A 16,908-nucleotide genomic window follows, 5' to 3' on the forward strand; every position below is an offset into this window, starting at 1 on the left:
GCCAGAATTCGTTTCTATAGTCCTATATTGGAATAAAGCTCTTTCTTCCACTTCAAAGCCAATTATCTCAAAACACCAAATTTTGCTACATTTGACCCCTTTTTTCAGAAACTACAAGTGCTAGGAAGATAATATTTTCAAGATATTGAGCAAACATTACAGACACTCACTGAACCAGGATTATAAGTATTATTGCCGGGGATTTTTATTTACAGGCTATTTACTGCAGATTCTGGCTCTAAAATTTGGTGGGTCCAGTAAAAAAAAGAAAGCAAGAAAAACTAATCTTTTAAAAAAGATAATCCTGGTTCAGTAACACTACCTAACATTGCTAATTACAATGCCACCAAGGTTAATGTTCTAACCCCAGCAGATCATGAGAAAAAGGGTCACGAACATAGCCTAAAATGCATGGCAAGGATAGGACCTACCCTGTCCCCTTAATAAAGGCGAGCGGAAGGTGCCGAGTCATTGCAAACCTTGCCTTGAAATGTAAGCGTAAGCAAGCTAAAAGCCAAGCGCTACCGGCGACTGCTGTTTATATCCGTGCTGATATTATATGTACGCATATGCATACGCTCGCGCAGTGGGAAGGAAGCGTTGTCCATTTCCCAGCTGCGAAGAACACGGAAAGTTCGCTTACAATCGCGACAACAATAGCAGGACATAAGTGCTCTGTAACTCGCTGTCGACATGTCTCCTATAGCACACACGTGCACGACGAGCTCTGGCATAGGCGTTTCGTTCCTTTTCTGCAGGCATTCTATGCATTAAATTCTCTTTGCTTCGGTGCGCTTGATGTTTTTAGAACCGAAGTGTGCGGTCGTCACATTTCTTTAACGGACACAAGACGCTGGCTATGTGACACCAGAAATAGGAAATATGCAACCTATATATTTTTAGTCATACCATTGTTTTAGCGCCTTATCTCTACCGTACAGAGGAGCCTTTCGGGTGAGTATGTATAACGTATTGCCATAATGAATTTAGAATCTCAACTTGTTTTGCCTTTGCTACAAAACACTTTTATGAGCTAGAGACGAATTTAGTTGTCCGTCTGTCTCATTTCGAAAAATTGAGGCATTGTTATGAAACAAAATAATTTGAGCACTGGTGCGGCCATTCAGGAAGTGCTCGTGCACATTTAAGCCTTGTGATCTAACCCTATGGTCCACGTCCAACCATTGCACTGCGGTCAAATGTTATGGGCAACAAATTGGGCTTACCAGGGTCCAGCGTAAACGGCTGAGAGCATTCCTTACACTCTGGCAAACTGACTAGTTTCGCACAGTGGTAGGAGCGCTGTTTGTCGTGGACTTCGAAGTGCTCGGTGTTGACACGGGTGAACCATTCCGAAGTTGATCATAGGCTCTGTTCTCGACAAACACTGCAGCTGCACGGCCGCCATTATTCGCCATGTCGGCTCTCTAATTGGTGGTCTAGAGGTCACGGGTTTTCATATTTGTGCGGCGAAGTGCAAGCTTAGCAAAGCTTAATTTTGCATTTCCATTAACATAGAGAAACGTGACGTGTAACTACAGACATTTACAATTAAACTGCTTTTCTAGACCTTCGCAGCTGTATTGAGATGTTAGCGCTTTAAAAATAAAGTGAACCGTAGCCTGCAGAAGCTCGTGTAGTGCATCTGCAATTTTGCGGATATGCGGTGGCGATCAAAGCAACCTGCCACGCGAGCTTGCTGATTGGTTGAAGGAATAACCCGTGAGGAACCTCAAAGGAGGGCCCGTTTGGTAAACATAAATTTAACGATTCGTAACGTTGCGCTGGGTCGCCACTACAGAGACTTTTGCCATAACTTTTCGTGCGACGAGCCACGCGAATTATCAATATTGAACTGCCATGTGAAATGGTGGCCGAGCGGCATGTGTTTTGCCGCATTTTAACCGTTGCTGGGGCGCACGGAATTATTTTATTCATAAGACAAGCCCATAGCATTTCTATCACTCGAGGGTGGTGTTGACATTTGTGTTTTGGGCCACCATCTCTTAAGACACGTTTATTTGAAAGAATATTGATTCAACATTACCAGCCATCTGGGAGATTCAGCACTTTTCATTGCTGCGTTCGTATTGTTAATAAAATTAAGGACTTCACATCACGAGAGGTTATGACAACGGCGTTTTTTAAATATATAAAAGGAAATGTACGCAAGGTGGTGCCTTGAAGTTTCTACACGCGGTGCGAGTAAGCAGCGAAGTGATGAAGACAGAGCAGCGATGGCGTTTGCAGCGTGCAACCTGTGGGGCACGCAACGCGAACGGTGATACACTGCCGATGCTCGGCCACGCCGAGTCGGGCTGAGTCGGTTGTCTTTGACGAGATGGCGATAAGGAGGCCTAGAACGTGCGCTCATCTCCACTGGTTGGTCACGTACGCTGATTGAAGGTACAAATAAGCGCGTTCATTCCGTTTCTCACAGACGCGCATTGTGGCTAATGAAGCTGACAACGTCTTTTATACAACAGAATACTGAAGCGAGAGATGCTTTCGATGGAAAAATCCAACACTTTCAGCTAACTGTTTACAAAAGCGAAGCTTTCTTGCAGAGTTGGTGCACTTTTTTGTGCTTATCTGGCCCTACAGCTGAGCTCGTTTAGCGATATCTAAAACTGGAGCACCGAAGAAGTAGTTTGCCCAGTTTGAAGCGGGGAGATTCATATAGTAATTACTAGAGGGAATTGTGGCACTAGTGTCTACAAGGAACGCAAGCAAGGTGATTCGACCAGCGTTGGAATGAAGGCCAGTACTCGGATTTGCATAGAATTCATCCTTTCGTCTTCAAACGGCTTTGTGACTTTGCGGCCTCCCATGTGCAGCGTTAGCAATAATAATACGAACACTCATAAAATTGTCCCACCACCGGACTCGAACGAATCGTCGTCGTTGTCGTCGTCGGTGGCGGCGGCAGCAGCAGTCGGAAGAGGAGGAGAAGGAGAAAGGCCCCTCCCTGCGATCTCCAATTACCGCTGTCCTGCGCCAACCTATTCCAAATAGCGCCCACGGATTTGCTAATTTCATCGCTCCACCTAGTCTTCTGTCGTCCTCGATTGCGTTTCCCTTCTTTTGGTACCCATTCTGTAACCCAAATGGTCCAACGGTTATCTAACCTGTGCATTACATGGCCTTCCCAGCTCCATTTTCTTATCTTCATGTTAATTAGAATATCGTCTATACCCATTTGCTCTCTAATCCAAACAGCTATCTTTCTATCCCTTAACGTTATGCCTAGCAATCTTCGTTCCATCGCTCTTTGCGCGGTCCTTAATTTGTTCTCAAGCTTCTTTTTCCGTCTCCGAGTCCCTGCCCCATATGTCAGCACTGGTAAAATGCACTGATTGTACACCTTCCTTTTCAGTGATAATGGTAGGCTTCCAGTCAGGAGCTGGCAATGTCTGCCGTATGCGATCCAATTCATTTTTATTCTTCTGTGAATTTCCTTCTTATGATCAGGGTGCCCTGTGAGTAATTGACCTAGGTAAACGTACTCCTTCACATACTCTAGAGGCTGAGTGGCGATCCTGCACTATTGTTCCTTTGCCTGGCTATTTATCAGTATTTTTGTCTTCTGCATATTAATCTTTCATACCTCTCTTACACGCTTTCTGTTAAGGTCCTAAATCATTTGTTGTAACTCATCTGCATTGTTGCTGAATAGAACAATGCCATTGGCAAACCGAAGCTTGCTGAGGTATTTGCCGTCCATCTTTTCTCCTAATCCTTCCCAGTTTAATAGCTTGAATAGTTCTTCCAAGCACGCAATGAATAGCATTGGAGAGATTGTGTCTCCCTGTTTGACCCTTTTCTTTATAAGTATCTTCCTTATTTTCTTGTGTAGAATTAAGGTAGCTGTAGAACCTCTGTAGATATTTTCCAAGGTATTTACGAAAGCGTTCTGGACTTCTTGATGACGTAATGCCGCTATGACTCTTTGTATCTCTACTGAATCAAATGCCTTCTCGCAATGTATAAAAGCCATAAAGGGAGGCTTATTATACTCTACGGATTTCTCGATAACCTGATTAATGACATGGATGTCTATGACATCCATGTCATTGTAGATCCATTTTCATTATGATCCGTTGTAGGGTATCCTTTTCTGAAGCCAGCCTGTTCCCTTGGTTGACTAAACTCCAGTGTTGCCCTTATTCTATTGGAGACTATCTGGGTAAATCTTTTATATGATACTAGGAGTAAGCTAATGGGCCTATAACTTTTCAATTCTTTAACGTCTCCGTTTTCGTGGATTAGTATAATGTCTGCGTTCTTCCAGTATTATGGGACCCTTGCAGTAGATAGACACTTCGTATAAAGAACCGCCAGTTTTCCAAGCATTATGTCTCGTCCATCTTTGATTAAATCGACTGTTATTCCATCTTCTGCTGCCGCTTTACCTCGTTTCATGTCTTGCAAAGCCCTTCTGACCTCATCGCTAGCTATAGGAGGACTTTCTGTATCCTGTTCATAACTGTTTCCAATTGAGGTATGCTGACTCCTCTGGGTACTGTACAGGTCAGCATAGAATTCTTCCGCTGCTTTTACTATATCTTCGAGATTGCTGATGATATTGCCCTGCTTATGTTTTAGTGCATACATCTTGGTTTGTCCTATGCCAAGTTTCCTCCTCACTGTTTTCAGGCTGCGTCCATTCCTTACAGCTTCCTCAGTCCTTCTCACGTTATAGTTTCTAATATCACTTATTTTCGCCTTGTTGATCACTTTTGACAGTTCGGCGAATTCTATCTTATCATTTGAGTTGAATAAAGGGAAAATCAGACATCCACCCGTTCGTAGCAATTGCTACAAAGGAAACCCATACGGGTTCCTCGAAAGAAAAAGCCTCATAGTTGAAGAAAAATTCGTCCTGGTCCGGGACTCGAACCCGGGACCACCGCCTTTCCGGGGCAGCCACTCTACCATCTGAGCTAACCAGGCGGCTAGCAGATGGCAGGGCGAAGTCGAATTTGTCGACAACACGAAGCAAAGACAAGTGTTTGACGTAGTAGTTCTGCGGAAACCCACAAGGTGGAGAGAAGTAATGAATAAAGGGAAAATCAGACATCCACCCTTTCGTAGCAATTGCTACAAAATTCGACAATTTCATTTTTGGCCGTTTCTTTATTAGGTCTTTTGGTACTTGGGAGAGCTTATCTCCTGGTTGCCTTGGGTGCCTTGCCTCCCACTTCAATTGCTGCCTCTGAAGCCAATCTAGTTACGGTTTCATTCATGAGCTCTATGTCATCATCATCTCTCTGCAGCTGGGCGCAGCTGCGTACCTTTGCAAGGCAGCGTAACAATCCGTAGTGGAGCTGTGAATGTACCACTAATAAAACAGTAATCGGCGCCGGTGTCAACAAGAGCAGTTACTTGATGGCCATCAAAAGAAACGGTAATGTCAGCGGAAACTTTCCGTCATTACCGTGAGCGGTAACGTCAGCGGAAACGTAGGGCATACTTGGCTTAAGAGCCGTAGTCTAGATGCCAAACAGGAAATCATGAGTTCAATTGATAGTCGCAAGAAGCTTTCCTTAAAACGAAGCCTACTATACCATGGTTTGCCCAGGGCCCGTCGGTGCTTTTCTGCTCAGGGGTATCTTAATGACAAATAAACCAACGTACAGCCTATGCGATGTCAACTTGCTTATAGAAAGGGCTATCGCTCTTAATACAGTTGTTGTCCTCTTGCAGTCGTAAAATAAAGTAGCATTGCACAGTGAAGGAGTTATAATGCACCGCATGGTTACCTAGCACATATTCATCGAGATAATGCGAAGCGCAAGCTATACTGCAATAATGAAATTTCTAAAGTTTTTGTGTTGCATTATGAGCAAGAATTTACGAAAATCAATAAAGCAGTCATTCAACTATTACACATGACAGCTCAGTGAGTAGCACAATTTCTATGTGCATGCGTAATGTTACATTATCGTAAGCACTAGCTGCAACCCAGCACTGCACTTCTCTTCAGAACTGATGTCTGCCGCTGGAGCTTGTTTCATTTTGTGCGTCCTGCGCCTTCTGCATGAGGCCGTCTACAGCGTTAACAATATTCAAGGGACGTCAGAAAGGCCGAGTGCGCTTCCTCCGAGGGCAGCGCCTGCTTCTGGAAAACAGTAAGCTTTCCTTTATTGATCTTCTTACCTGGAAATGATGGCCTTACAAGGCATCACAAACTTAGCAACACTGATTCCTAATACAGAGGGGCTCTATCAGGTGGTCGCGACTGAAGCCACCAGAACATAGCTTCCTTACCCCAGAAGTCGGTTTTTAGTCGCTTTACACCAGCAGTCGCTTGCCCGTGCCCTTAGCGTTCCTTCCGTTTTCCTAATATGAGAAACGCGCAATACACCTATTTCACATATATGCAACCAGGAGGGTTAAACAATGATGCAGATCCCACGCACTGTGAGAATTGATGTAAGCGAAGCTTTCCATGCTGCATGCTTTGATTAACGATAATTAGCGGGGATGTTGACTGCTAGAGCTTAATTTCTTCAACGTTTAGCCTAAGACGACAGTGGCGAGTTGATGTTACACGTTACCTTGCGTGCACTTTTGTTTTTCTGCGCGGTACCCAGAAAGCACAGGGAGAGGTGTTTGCTTCAGGCTTTGTTGTGTGCCATATTTAATAACCTCTGGGGGGTTGAACATTGTCCTTCCCTGACATGGGACATCGCACCATGGCAGAAGTATTAAACTTGAATCTGATTATGAGCTATATGTGCCAAAACCGCAATCGGATTATGAGGTACGCCGTAGTGCCAGATTTTGACACCGTGATATTCTTTAACCTGTCCCAAAATCTAAGTGCACGTTCGTTTTCTAATTTGCCCCGTTGAAATGCGGCTGCCGCGGTTGGGATCAAATCCTTGACCTCTACCAATGCCATAGCCGCAAAGCTACCGCGGTGGGCGCTGAAGTGTTGATTTTGTGGTCGACCGCTTCCGTCGTGTCGCCTGGACCCTGCGGTGCGCTTTCATCAACGCGGCTCTGCTTCTCCATGCCTTGTGTTGCTTGTCCGTTGATGTTTATCCAGTGTTTATCTTCCAGAAATAGCAGCAACATACTGTACTGTACCTTGAACTTAAGCTTATCCAGTTTCCTCGCAACCGCTGTCTTATAGTAGTAGGATTTCCTTGCCTTCTAGCGTCACCTCCCTTGTATGAGAACTGCCTCTTCTCCTCCCTGCTCTCTACAGTTCTATCTACGTGCGCTCTGGACTCGCACGTTAGTCGAAAGGGGAGAGCTGCGGTTTCTGCAATGTTTCTGAGGGGAGTGACGGATAATTACAGCTGTCAAGAGGCTAATATGGCGACGCCCAGGGAGCCCCAAAGGGCATTGCGCACATTCGACGTGGTAGGGTGAGAACGAGTTTCTCGCGTGGGCTTTCCTCTCTGACTCGCTGCTGCTGCTGCTGCTGCTGCTGCTGCTGCTGCTGCTGCTGCTGCTGCTGCTGCTGCTGCTGCTGCTGCTGCTGCTGCTGCTGCTGCTGCTGCTGCTGCTGCTGCTGCTGCTGCTGCTGCTGCTGCTGCTGCTGCTGCTGCTGCTGCTGCTGCTGCTGCTGCAGCAGCAGCAGCAGCAGCAGCAGCAGCAGCAGCAGCAGCAGCAGCAGCAGCAGCAGCAGCAGCAGCAGCAGCAGCAGCAGCAGCAGCAGCAGCAGCAGCAGCAGCAGCAGCAGCAGCAGCAGCAGCAGCAGCAGCAGCAGCAGCAGCAGCAGCAGCAGCAGCAGCAGCAGCAGCAGCAGCAGCAGCAGCAGCAGCAGCAGCAGCAGCAGCAGCAGCAGCAGCAGCAGCAGCAGCAGCAGCAGCAGCAGCAGCAGCAGCAGCAGCAGCAGCAGCAGCAGCAGCAGCAGCAGCAGCAGCAGCAGCAGCAGCAGCAGCAGCAGCAGCAGCAGCAGCAGCAGCAGCAGCAGCAGCAGCAGCAGCAGCAGCAGCAGCAGCAGCAGCAGCAGCAGCAGCAGCAGCAGCAGCAGCAGCAGCAGCAGCAGCAGCAGCAGCAGCAGCAGCAGCAGCAGCAGCAGCAGCAGCAGCAGCAGCAGCAGCAGCAGCAGCAGCAGCAGCAGCAGCAGCAGCAGCAGCAGCAGCAGCAGCAGCAGCAGCAGCAGCAGCAGCAGCAGCAGCAGCAGCAGCAGCAGCAGCAGCAGCAGCAGCAGCAGCAGCAGCAGCAGCAGCAGCAGCAGCAGCAGCAGCAGCAGCAGCAGCAGCAGCAGCAGCAGCAGCAGCAGCAGCAGCAGCAGCAGCAGCAGCAGCAGCAGCAGCAGCAGCAGCAGCAGCAGCAGCAGCAGCAGCAGCAGCAGCAGCAGCAGCAGCAGCAGCAGCAGCAGCAGCAGCAGCAGCAGCAGCAGCAGCAGCAGCAGCAGCAGCAGCAGCAGCAGCAGCAGCAGCAGCAGCAGCAGCAGCAGCAGCAGCAGCAGCAGCAGCAGCAGCAGCAGCAGCAGCAGCAGCAGCAGCAGCAGCAGCAGCAGCAGCAGCAGCAGCAGCAGCAGCAGCAGCAGCAGCAGCAGCAGCAGCAGCAGCAGCAGCAGCAGCAGCAGCAGCAGCAGCAGCAGCAGCAGCAGCAGCAGCAGCAGCAGCAGCAGCAGCAGCAGCAGCAGCAGCAGCAGCAGCAGCAGCAGCAGCAGCAGCAGCAGCAGCAGCAGCAGCAGCAGCAGCAGCAGCAGCAGCAGCAGCAGCAGCAGCAGCAGCAGCAGCAGCAGCAGCAGCAGCAGCAGCAGCAGCAGCAGCAGCAGCAGCAGCAGCAGCAGCAGCAGCAGCAGCAGCAGCAGCAGCAGCAGCAGCAGCAGCAGCAGCAGCAGCAGCAGCAGCAGCAGCAGCAGCAGCAGCAGCAGCAGCAGCAGCAGCAGCAGCAGCAGCAGCAGCAGCAGCAGCAGCAGCAGCAGCAGCAGCAGCAGCAGCAGCAGCAGCAGCAGCAGCAGCAGCAGCAGCAGCAGCAGCAGCAGCAGCAGCAGCAGCAGCAGCAGCAGCAGCAGCAGCAGCAGCAGCAGCAGCAGCAGCAGCAGCAGCAGCAGCAGCAGCAGCAGCAGCAGCAGCAGCAGCAGCAGCAGCAGCAGCAGCAGCAGCAGCAGCAGCAGCAGCAGCAGCAGCAGCAGCAGCAGCAGCAGCAGCAGCAGCAGCAGCAGCAGCAGCAGCAGCAGCAGCAGCAGCAGCAGCAGCAGCAGCAGCAGCAGCAGCAGCAGCAGCAGCAGCAGCAGCAGCAGCAGCAGCAGCAGCAGCAGCAGCAGCAGCAGCAGCAGCAGCAGCAGCAGCAGCAGCAGCAGCAGCAGCAGCAGCAGCAGCAGCAGCAGCAGCAGCAGCAGCAGCAGCAGCAGCAGCAGCAGCAGCAGCAGCAGCAGCAGCAGCAGCAGCAGCAGCAGCAGCAGCAGCAGCAGCAGCAGCAGCAGCAGCAGCAGCAGCAGCAGCAGCAGCAGCAGCAGCAGCAGCAGCAGCAGCAGCAGCAGCAGCAGCAGCAGCAGCAGCAGCAGCAGCAGCAGCAGCAGCAGCAGCAGCAGCAGCAGCAGCAGCAGCAGCAGCAGCAGCAGCAGCAGCAGCAGCAGCAGCAGCAGCAGCAGCAGCAGCAGCAGCAGCAGCAGCAGCAGCAGCAGCAGCAGCAGCAGCAGCAGCAGCAGCAGCAGCAGCAGCAGCAGCAGCAGCAGCAGCAGCAGCAGCAGCAGCAGCAGCAGCAGCAGCAGCAGCAGCAGCAGCAGCAGCAGCAGCAGCAGCAGCAGCAGCAGCAGCAGCAGCAGCAGCAGCAGCAGCAGCAGCAGCAGCAGCAGCAGCAGCAGCAGCAGCAGCAGCAGCAGCAGCAGCAGCAGCAGCAGCAGCAGCAGCAGCAGCAGCAGCAGCAGCAGCAGCAGCAGCAGCAGCAGCAGCAGCAGCAGCAGCAGCAGCAGCAGCAGCAGCAGCAGCAGCAGCAGCAGCAGCAGCAGCAGCAGCAGCAGCAGCAGCAGCAGCAGCAGCAGCAGCAGCAGCAGCAGCAGCAGCAGCAGCAGCAGCAGCAGCAGCAGCAGCAGCAGCAGCAGCAGCAGCAGCAGCAGCAGCAGCAGCAGCAGCAGCAGCAGCAGCAGCAGCAGCAGCAGCAGCAGCAGCAGCAGCAGCAGCAGCAGCAGCAGCAGCAGCAGCAGCAGCAGCAGCAGCAGCAGCAGCAGCAGCAGCAGCAGCAGCAGCAGCAGCAGCAGCAGCAGCAGCAGCAGCAGCAGCAGCAGCAGCAGCAGCAGCAGCAGCAGCAGCAGCAGCAGCAGCAGCAGCAGCAGCAGCAGCAGCAGCAGCAGCAGCAGCAGCAGCAGCAGCAGCAGCAGCAGCAGCAGCAGCAGCAGCAGCAGCAGCAGCAGCAGCAGCAGCAGCAGCAGCAGCAGCAGCAGCAGCAGCAGCAGCAGCAGCAGCAGCAGCAGCAGCAGCAGCAGCAGCAGCAGCAGCAGCAGCAGCAGCAGCAGCAGCAGCAGCAGCAGCAGCAGCAGCAGCAGCAGCAGCAGCAGCAGCAGCAGCAGCAGCAGCAGCAGCAGCAGCAGCAGCAGCAGCAGCAGCAGCAGCAGCAGCAGCAGCAGCAGCAGCAGCAGCAGCAGCAGCAGCAGCAGCAGCAGCAGCAGCAGCAGCAGCAGCAGCAGCAGCAGCAGCAGCAGCAGCAGCAGCAGCAGCAGCAGCAGCAGCAGCAGCAGCAGCAGCAGCAGCAGCAGCAGCAGCAGCAGCAGCAGCAGCAGCAGCAGCAGCAGCAGCAGCAGCAGCAGCAGCAGCAGCAGCAGCAGCAGCAGCAGCAGCAGCAGCAGCAGCAGCAGCAGCAGCAGCAGCAGCAGCAGCAGCAGCAGCAGCAGCAGCAGCAGCAGCAGCAGCAGCAGCAGCAGCAGCAGCAGCAGCAGCAGCAGCAGCAGCAGCAGCAGCAGCAGCAGCAGCAGCAGCAGCAGCAGCAGCAGCAGCAGCAGCAGCAGCAGCAGCAGCAGCAGCAGCAGCAGCAGCAGCAGCAGCAGCAGCAGCAGCAGCAGCAGCAGCAGCAGCAGCAGCAGCAGCAGCAGCAGCAGCAGCAGCAGCAGCAGCAGCAGCAGCAGCAGCAGCAGCAGCAGCAGCAGCAGCAGCAGCAGCAGCAGCAGCAGCAGCAGCAGCAGCAGCAGCAGCAGCAGCAGCAGCAGCAGCAGCAGCAGCAGCAGCAGCAGCAGCAGCAGCAGCAGCAGCAGCAGCAGCAGCAGCAGCAGCAGCAGCAGCAGCAGCAGCAGCAGCAGCAGCAGCAGCAGCAGCAGCAGCAGCAGCAGCAGCAGCAGCAGCAGCAGCAGCAGCAGCAGCAGCAGCAGCAGCAGCAGCAGCAGCAGCAGCAGCAGCAGCAGCAGCAGCAGCAGCAGCAGCAGCAGCAGCAGCAGCAGCAGCAGCAGCAGCAGCAGCAGCAGCAGCAGCAGCAGCAGCAGCAGCAGCAGCAGCAGCAGCAGCAGCAGCAGCAGCAGCAGCAGCAGCAGCAGCAGCAGCAGCAGCAGCAGCAGCAGCAGCAGCAGCAGCAGCAGCAGCAGCAGCAGCAGCAGCAGCAGCAGCAGCAGCAGCAGCAGCAGCAGCAGCAGCAGCAGCAGCAGCAGCAGCAGCAGCAGCAGCAGCAGCAGCAGCAGCAGCAGCAGCAGCAGCAGCAGCAGCAGCAGCAGCAGCAGCAGCAGCAGCAGTGGGATTGTCGAAAGCAGAGACAAAGAAAGCTTCGATATAAAACTGAGTTTGTTGCTGGATATTTATACAAGCATACTTATGGAGAGTGCGAAAAGATGGGAAGAGGCTAGATAACATCAGCATAGAGCTGCCACAAGGACGCCGCCAAAAACAGGGAACTCCTGAGGAAGTATTCTCTAAAAGTACACCTAGTGGACATGTGCATTTCGTCTGCAGCTGAAGTGCCGATTGGCTGTGGCGCCTTGCTGCTGCGGACGCACAGCCCAGCTCAGCGAATCAGAGCTTCAACAGCTGATGAAAAGGGCATGCCCACTAGATGGACTCTTACAGTATACTTTCCCGAAGTCAGGGTGGAACATCAGTTGAAATCGGACAACGCTAAAGGCACGCGCATTTGATATGCACACATTCAGATGCGTAGCATAGCTAAGCTTTCGTTCACAACAGTACGCATCAATAACATGTAAAATTTTCCCAGCATTGTTGGTCTTTCCGAATAAACTGTAACACAAGTTGAAATTGAGCCTTACAATGTGGCTCCCAGATGGTGCATGTGGTGCACACGCATTCGCCAAAATTGCGGTACATGATTGTTTTTAGCGTAGCAAGCCCATTCAAATGCAGTCACCACGGCCAGACTAGAACCCTCAAGATCAGTAATACAACGGCGTACCCACTGAGTTACCGCGGTAGGTAGCAGTATTTAAATACGGAAATACACGGGTAACCACTTTCTGAACCCAAAGAAATGCAACCTATATAGAGGCTACTCAGGCCCCGAATTCGAAGTAGCTCTCTAAAGGGATTCCTTTCGACTACAAGTAGTAATCTTCACAAATTACTAGACACACAAAACCACAGCCATATTTCGGCACTCTTTCTGTGAGGGAATTCCAGCAGGACACGTCTGGCGATGAATGTCGACGTTAATACGATTAGCATTACATAAATGTAGTCAGCCACTGTACTGCCAACAACGAAACGTGCTTGCAACCAGGCTCCTCTCTCTCACTGGAAGAAGAAGACGGTGCCGACTAATTCGGACGCGGAAAGATCGGCTCCCGCTTTCGTAAATGTTTTCGGTCTGCTGTTTGTGTAACCTATCGCTGAAATGCACGGCATTCGACACGGTTTAATTTGAGGTCTTCCTTCGGTGAGTGGCCCTTGTGCGGAAATTGTGGAACTTTTTGTGTCGACCACGCCGCGGCGACACTAGGCGTGGGTAGGCTTAGGCCTAACCCGACGGAGAGAGTCATTAGGCCCGAAGTAGAAATGGTGGTAGGAGAGGAAATCTCATCTCGAGAAGCCAACAGCCGAGGCTGGACGACAGCGTTGGGCAAGAACAAGAAAGCTCGGCAAGAAACACCACTTTCAACGAGCACGAAATGCCACGCGGGCTCGAAGGGTGGCTGCCGCGCGGCTGCCCCGCAAGGTGAGCTGCAACGTCTCGCAGCCTCGTAGAGGCTCCCCAGACTACCAATTCGAATTATTGTCTGCCCAAGGGGCGAGCTGGACGTCAAGAAGATAAGCCAAATCAGGCTGGCTCAAGAGCTTTGGCCATGGTGGCTGCACTAGCCACCGCAGAAACCGAGGGCGACATAGCCTGCCCTAATTTCGCTCAAAGCGTTCTCGTCGTCTCCACTCCGGAGAAGAAGAACCCCTCTGCTTATGCAGGGATCCAGCGAATCCGCATAAGTAAAGGACTATACAAGGTGGCCGCATACATCGCGGCCCCAGACAACACGTGCAATGGGGTCATACGAGGGGTCGACGCAGAAAGCATCGAGGCCCAACTCAAGTGCAAGATCGTCAACCATCGCAATTCGAAGGCTCTGGAAATCAAACGAATTAAGAACACCAGCACAGTGGTCGTCCTTTTCGATGGCATGAAAGTGCCTATGTCATGTGCCGCGTCAGCCTTCTGGGCTGCACGCTCTACAAACGCCAAACCGAGGTGTGCTACGCGTGTGGCGGTTTGGGACATCGCGCGGACGTCTGCCTCAACCCCGCCAATAAGGATTGCCGGGGCTGCGGACTAACCTCGCCACCCGATGACCACCAGTGTTCGCCGAAGTGCGCCCTCTGCGGAGGACCGCATCTTACGGCGGATGTGTAAGCAGCACTTTCAAGTCCCATACGTCGTACGCAGATGCCGATGGCACCGCAAGCGCACCAAGAACAGGCACCAGCAGCAACAGCTGGCCAAGGAGAATCGGCCACGTGACTACAGTGCCGCGGGAGCCCCCAGGAGGGAGCGCTCCGGCACGCCAACTGGTCGACAACGCAGCCTCTCCAGAGGACGCTCTCGTTCCCGAGGGCGCTCTACCTCCCGGGTTCGGATCCAGGAAACGCCAACCTTGGTTGATCGTGTCAACTCGAAGTAGACGACGCCGGCCCCAAAGTTAACGCAGGTAGCATTGCCGAAGCACAAAGTTGATCCCAGAGTCGCTCAACTCATGCAAGAAAACGCTAGATTCAAAGCGGAAATGCAGCAGATGAGGCCCGACTTTGAGTCGCTCCGTAAGTCTTACCCCTCGCAACCCGAGAAGCAACAGATGTCCCCATCAGGGGAGCCACAAGTCAATAAAATCTGGGAAACGGGCCTGGTCCCCGACTCCTCGAAGTCAGCCTCAGTGCTGCTCACCCCGAAACCAGGCAAACCTCTTGCGCCGGAAAACATGCGGCCTATTTTGCTCACGTCCTGCGTGGGCAAGGTGACCCAACATGTCATTCACAACCGTATATCTAGGCACATAGAAACTAATGAGTCATTCTCTCACAAGATAGTCGGCTTTCGGCCGACACTCTCCAAAAAAGACGCCGTGATACTTATAAACAGGAAAATCATTGATGGCGACACTAGAGGCACTCGGGGCGTCCTTGCTCTAGATTTGTCCAAGGCTTTTGATAATGTCTCGCACCGGTTCATGCTAGACGCCATCTGGGACCCGGGCCTGGGGCCACGATACCACGCGTACGTTCGCTAGGGATCGCAAGGCCACTGTCAAAACAGTGCAAATCAAATCCAAGGAATTTATGCTGGGAGCGAGAGGCATCCCGCAAGGGGAAGTCATCTCTCCCCTACTGTTTAACATCGCCATGAAGGCCCTCTCGGACAGACTGGCCACAGTAAGAGGAATGGGTCACGCCCTCTATGCGGATGATATTACCGTGTAGTGCATGGGAGGGTCTGACGCTGCAGTTGAGAGTGCGGTCCCAGAGGCGCTCGACATCCCAGAACACTTCCTACTAGACACGGGCCAGAGTCTGTCACCAACCAAGTCCGAACTTCTATTGTATAGGCCCACCCGAGGGTGGGTTAGGTACTCCACACACTTAGATCAATTTCTCATAGCCCTCTATGCGAGGGACGGACAACAAATCCACAGAGCGGATATACCATCAGGGTCCTCGAACTATTGTGGAATCTCTCGGGGGCAACTCACAGGCAGCCCGCATTGCCTAAAAGACCGAGAATATGGTTCGGCTTATCCTCAGGGTCTCGAACCACAGGGGGGTTTTAAGCAGGAGCAATCTCCTCAGACTCTACCATACGTTTGTCATGAACCACGTTAACTTTATAGCCTCCGCGTTGCGCTGATCTAACCGGAATGAGGCCAAAATCGACGCCCTCAGCGTAAAAATTTGGAGGACGCTTAAGCTTCGCCTTCAAGAGTGGAACGCGACAGCGTTCCAGTCGACCCGCCAAGGGGTGTAAGACAATGGGCTACGGCGCAGCGACTACGCGCCCCGCATCGGACGCGGTGAGCGTCGAGCAACGCAGCGTTCGGCGCAACAACGAAATGTGCGCCTGAGCAAGCGACGCACGCCTGAGCCTTAGAAACAGCTCGTTTCTAAGGCAACACCGCGTTCACTAGAGGCGCTTTTGTACCGCTTTGAAGCATCGAACTCGTGGCTCAGTGGTAACGTCTCCGTCTCATACTCCGGAGACCCTGGTTCGATTCCCACCCAGCCCATCTTGGAAGTTGCTTTTTATTGATGAAGTGCCTGCCGTGATTTATCGCTCACGGCCAACGCCGCGGACGCCGACGCCGACACTGACGACACCGGCTTTTCTGCGACACGAGCTCCTTAACGCTACCGCGTTAAAGGTATCAAGCGCGTGGTGGGTTACCACTCACTACCAGCACCGCGCGTATCATGCAGCTAGGTATGCACAACACCTTGGCAGAGGTGATCGAGGCCCAACGAGTGGCCCAAAAGATAGGACTCTCATCATGGCGAACGGGGAGACACACCCTCGAATCCGTTGGATGCGGTCACCAACAAATCACGGAGCGCAACGCGGCCCCATCACCCATGGTCCGAGATACGTTCGAGGTAGATCCCCTGCCACGTAATGTCCACCCTAAATACAATGCAGGGCGCCGGGCTTTCCGGGCTCATTCCCTATTAAAAGTGGTTGCGGCCACTCCGAATATTGCATGTTTCGTTGATGCCGCCCAGTACGGGCGCTATGATCACTATACCGTATTTTCGGTTGACCCGAATGGCACTCTCATTAACGCGGCATCCGTGCAGAAGGTTTCTGCAACAGTAGCCGAGCAGGTTGCTATAGCTACAGCACTGAACGGCCCTCTATGGCCCAATATCTTTACAGACTCCAGGGCCGCAGCCCGAGCGTTCGCCTCCGGCTCGATCTCAAAGGAGGCAGTGGCCATCCTCGGCACCGAGGTTGCTGCTGGTTTTCATATCACCAAATGGTTCCCGGCTCATATGGGAATCAATGTGCACTGTGAGGTTGTTAACGCGAATGAGTTGGCCCATGACTGTACGCGAGGTCTTACACACCACGGTGGTTCCGGTGGACTCATGGGGGGCGACTTAGGACTGTAAAGGGATTCGCTTCTCACCTTCCATGAAATCTTGACACATTATCAGCTTGCTCGGCGGGCCTTTCGGCTACCACATCTTAAACTCACTAGACCACAATCGTCGGCCTTTCGCATGCTCCAAACTGAGTCGTTCCCCTCCTGGGGCCGATTCAGTCACTTCGCGCCTAATGTAGAACCCCGCTGTCCAGACTGTGAGAAGGCATACTGCTCTTTATCTGATATGGTCTGGCAATGCCTTGCGTTACGTAACTCGTCGCTTACCACTCTAACGGAGGCAGCCCTTAAGAGTGGCGACCTCTCAGAGCGACTACGTGCTGTCCAGAGGGCCTGCGATAGGGCGGAGGACCACGATCTTCTGATCCGGACGTGGGTGTGGCCCGCGACGCTACGGGGACTCTCTGAAAAGGGAGGTACTCTGACGCGGT

General features: G+C 53.0%; 1 protein-coding gene across 5 annotated transcripts in view; it reads left to right on the forward strand.

The window, feature by feature from the left end:
- Window positions 1–726: 726 nt before the first annotated feature.
- Window positions 727–16,908, forward strand: part of LOC142586823 (phospholipase A2-like) — a 34,536-nt gene continuing 18,354 nt past the window's right edge. For 2 of the 5 annotated variants that reach the window (XM_075697688.1, XM_075697690.1), the window contains exons 1-2: window positions 5,305–5,407; window positions 5,987–6,131. In XM_075697688.1, coding sequence (XP_075553803.1) covers window positions 5,389–5,407; window positions 5,987–6,131 — 164 coding nt within the window. In that variant the 5' untranslated portion in view covers window positions 5,305–5,388. Of the gene's footprint in view, window positions 955–5,302; window positions 5,408–5,986; window positions 6,132–16,908 lie in introns of those variants that run through there. The other 3 variants (XM_075697689.1, XM_075697691.1, XM_075697692.1) reach the window with 3 other exon arrangements.

This window comes from Dermacentor variabilis, chromosome 7 (genome assembly GCF_050947875.1).
Source record: "Dermacentor variabilis isolate Ectoservices chromosome 7, ASM5094787v1, whole genome shotgun sequence".
Classification (NCBI taxonomy): domain Eukaryota; kingdom Metazoa; phylum Arthropoda; class Arachnida; order Ixodida; family Ixodidae; genus Dermacentor; species Dermacentor variabilis.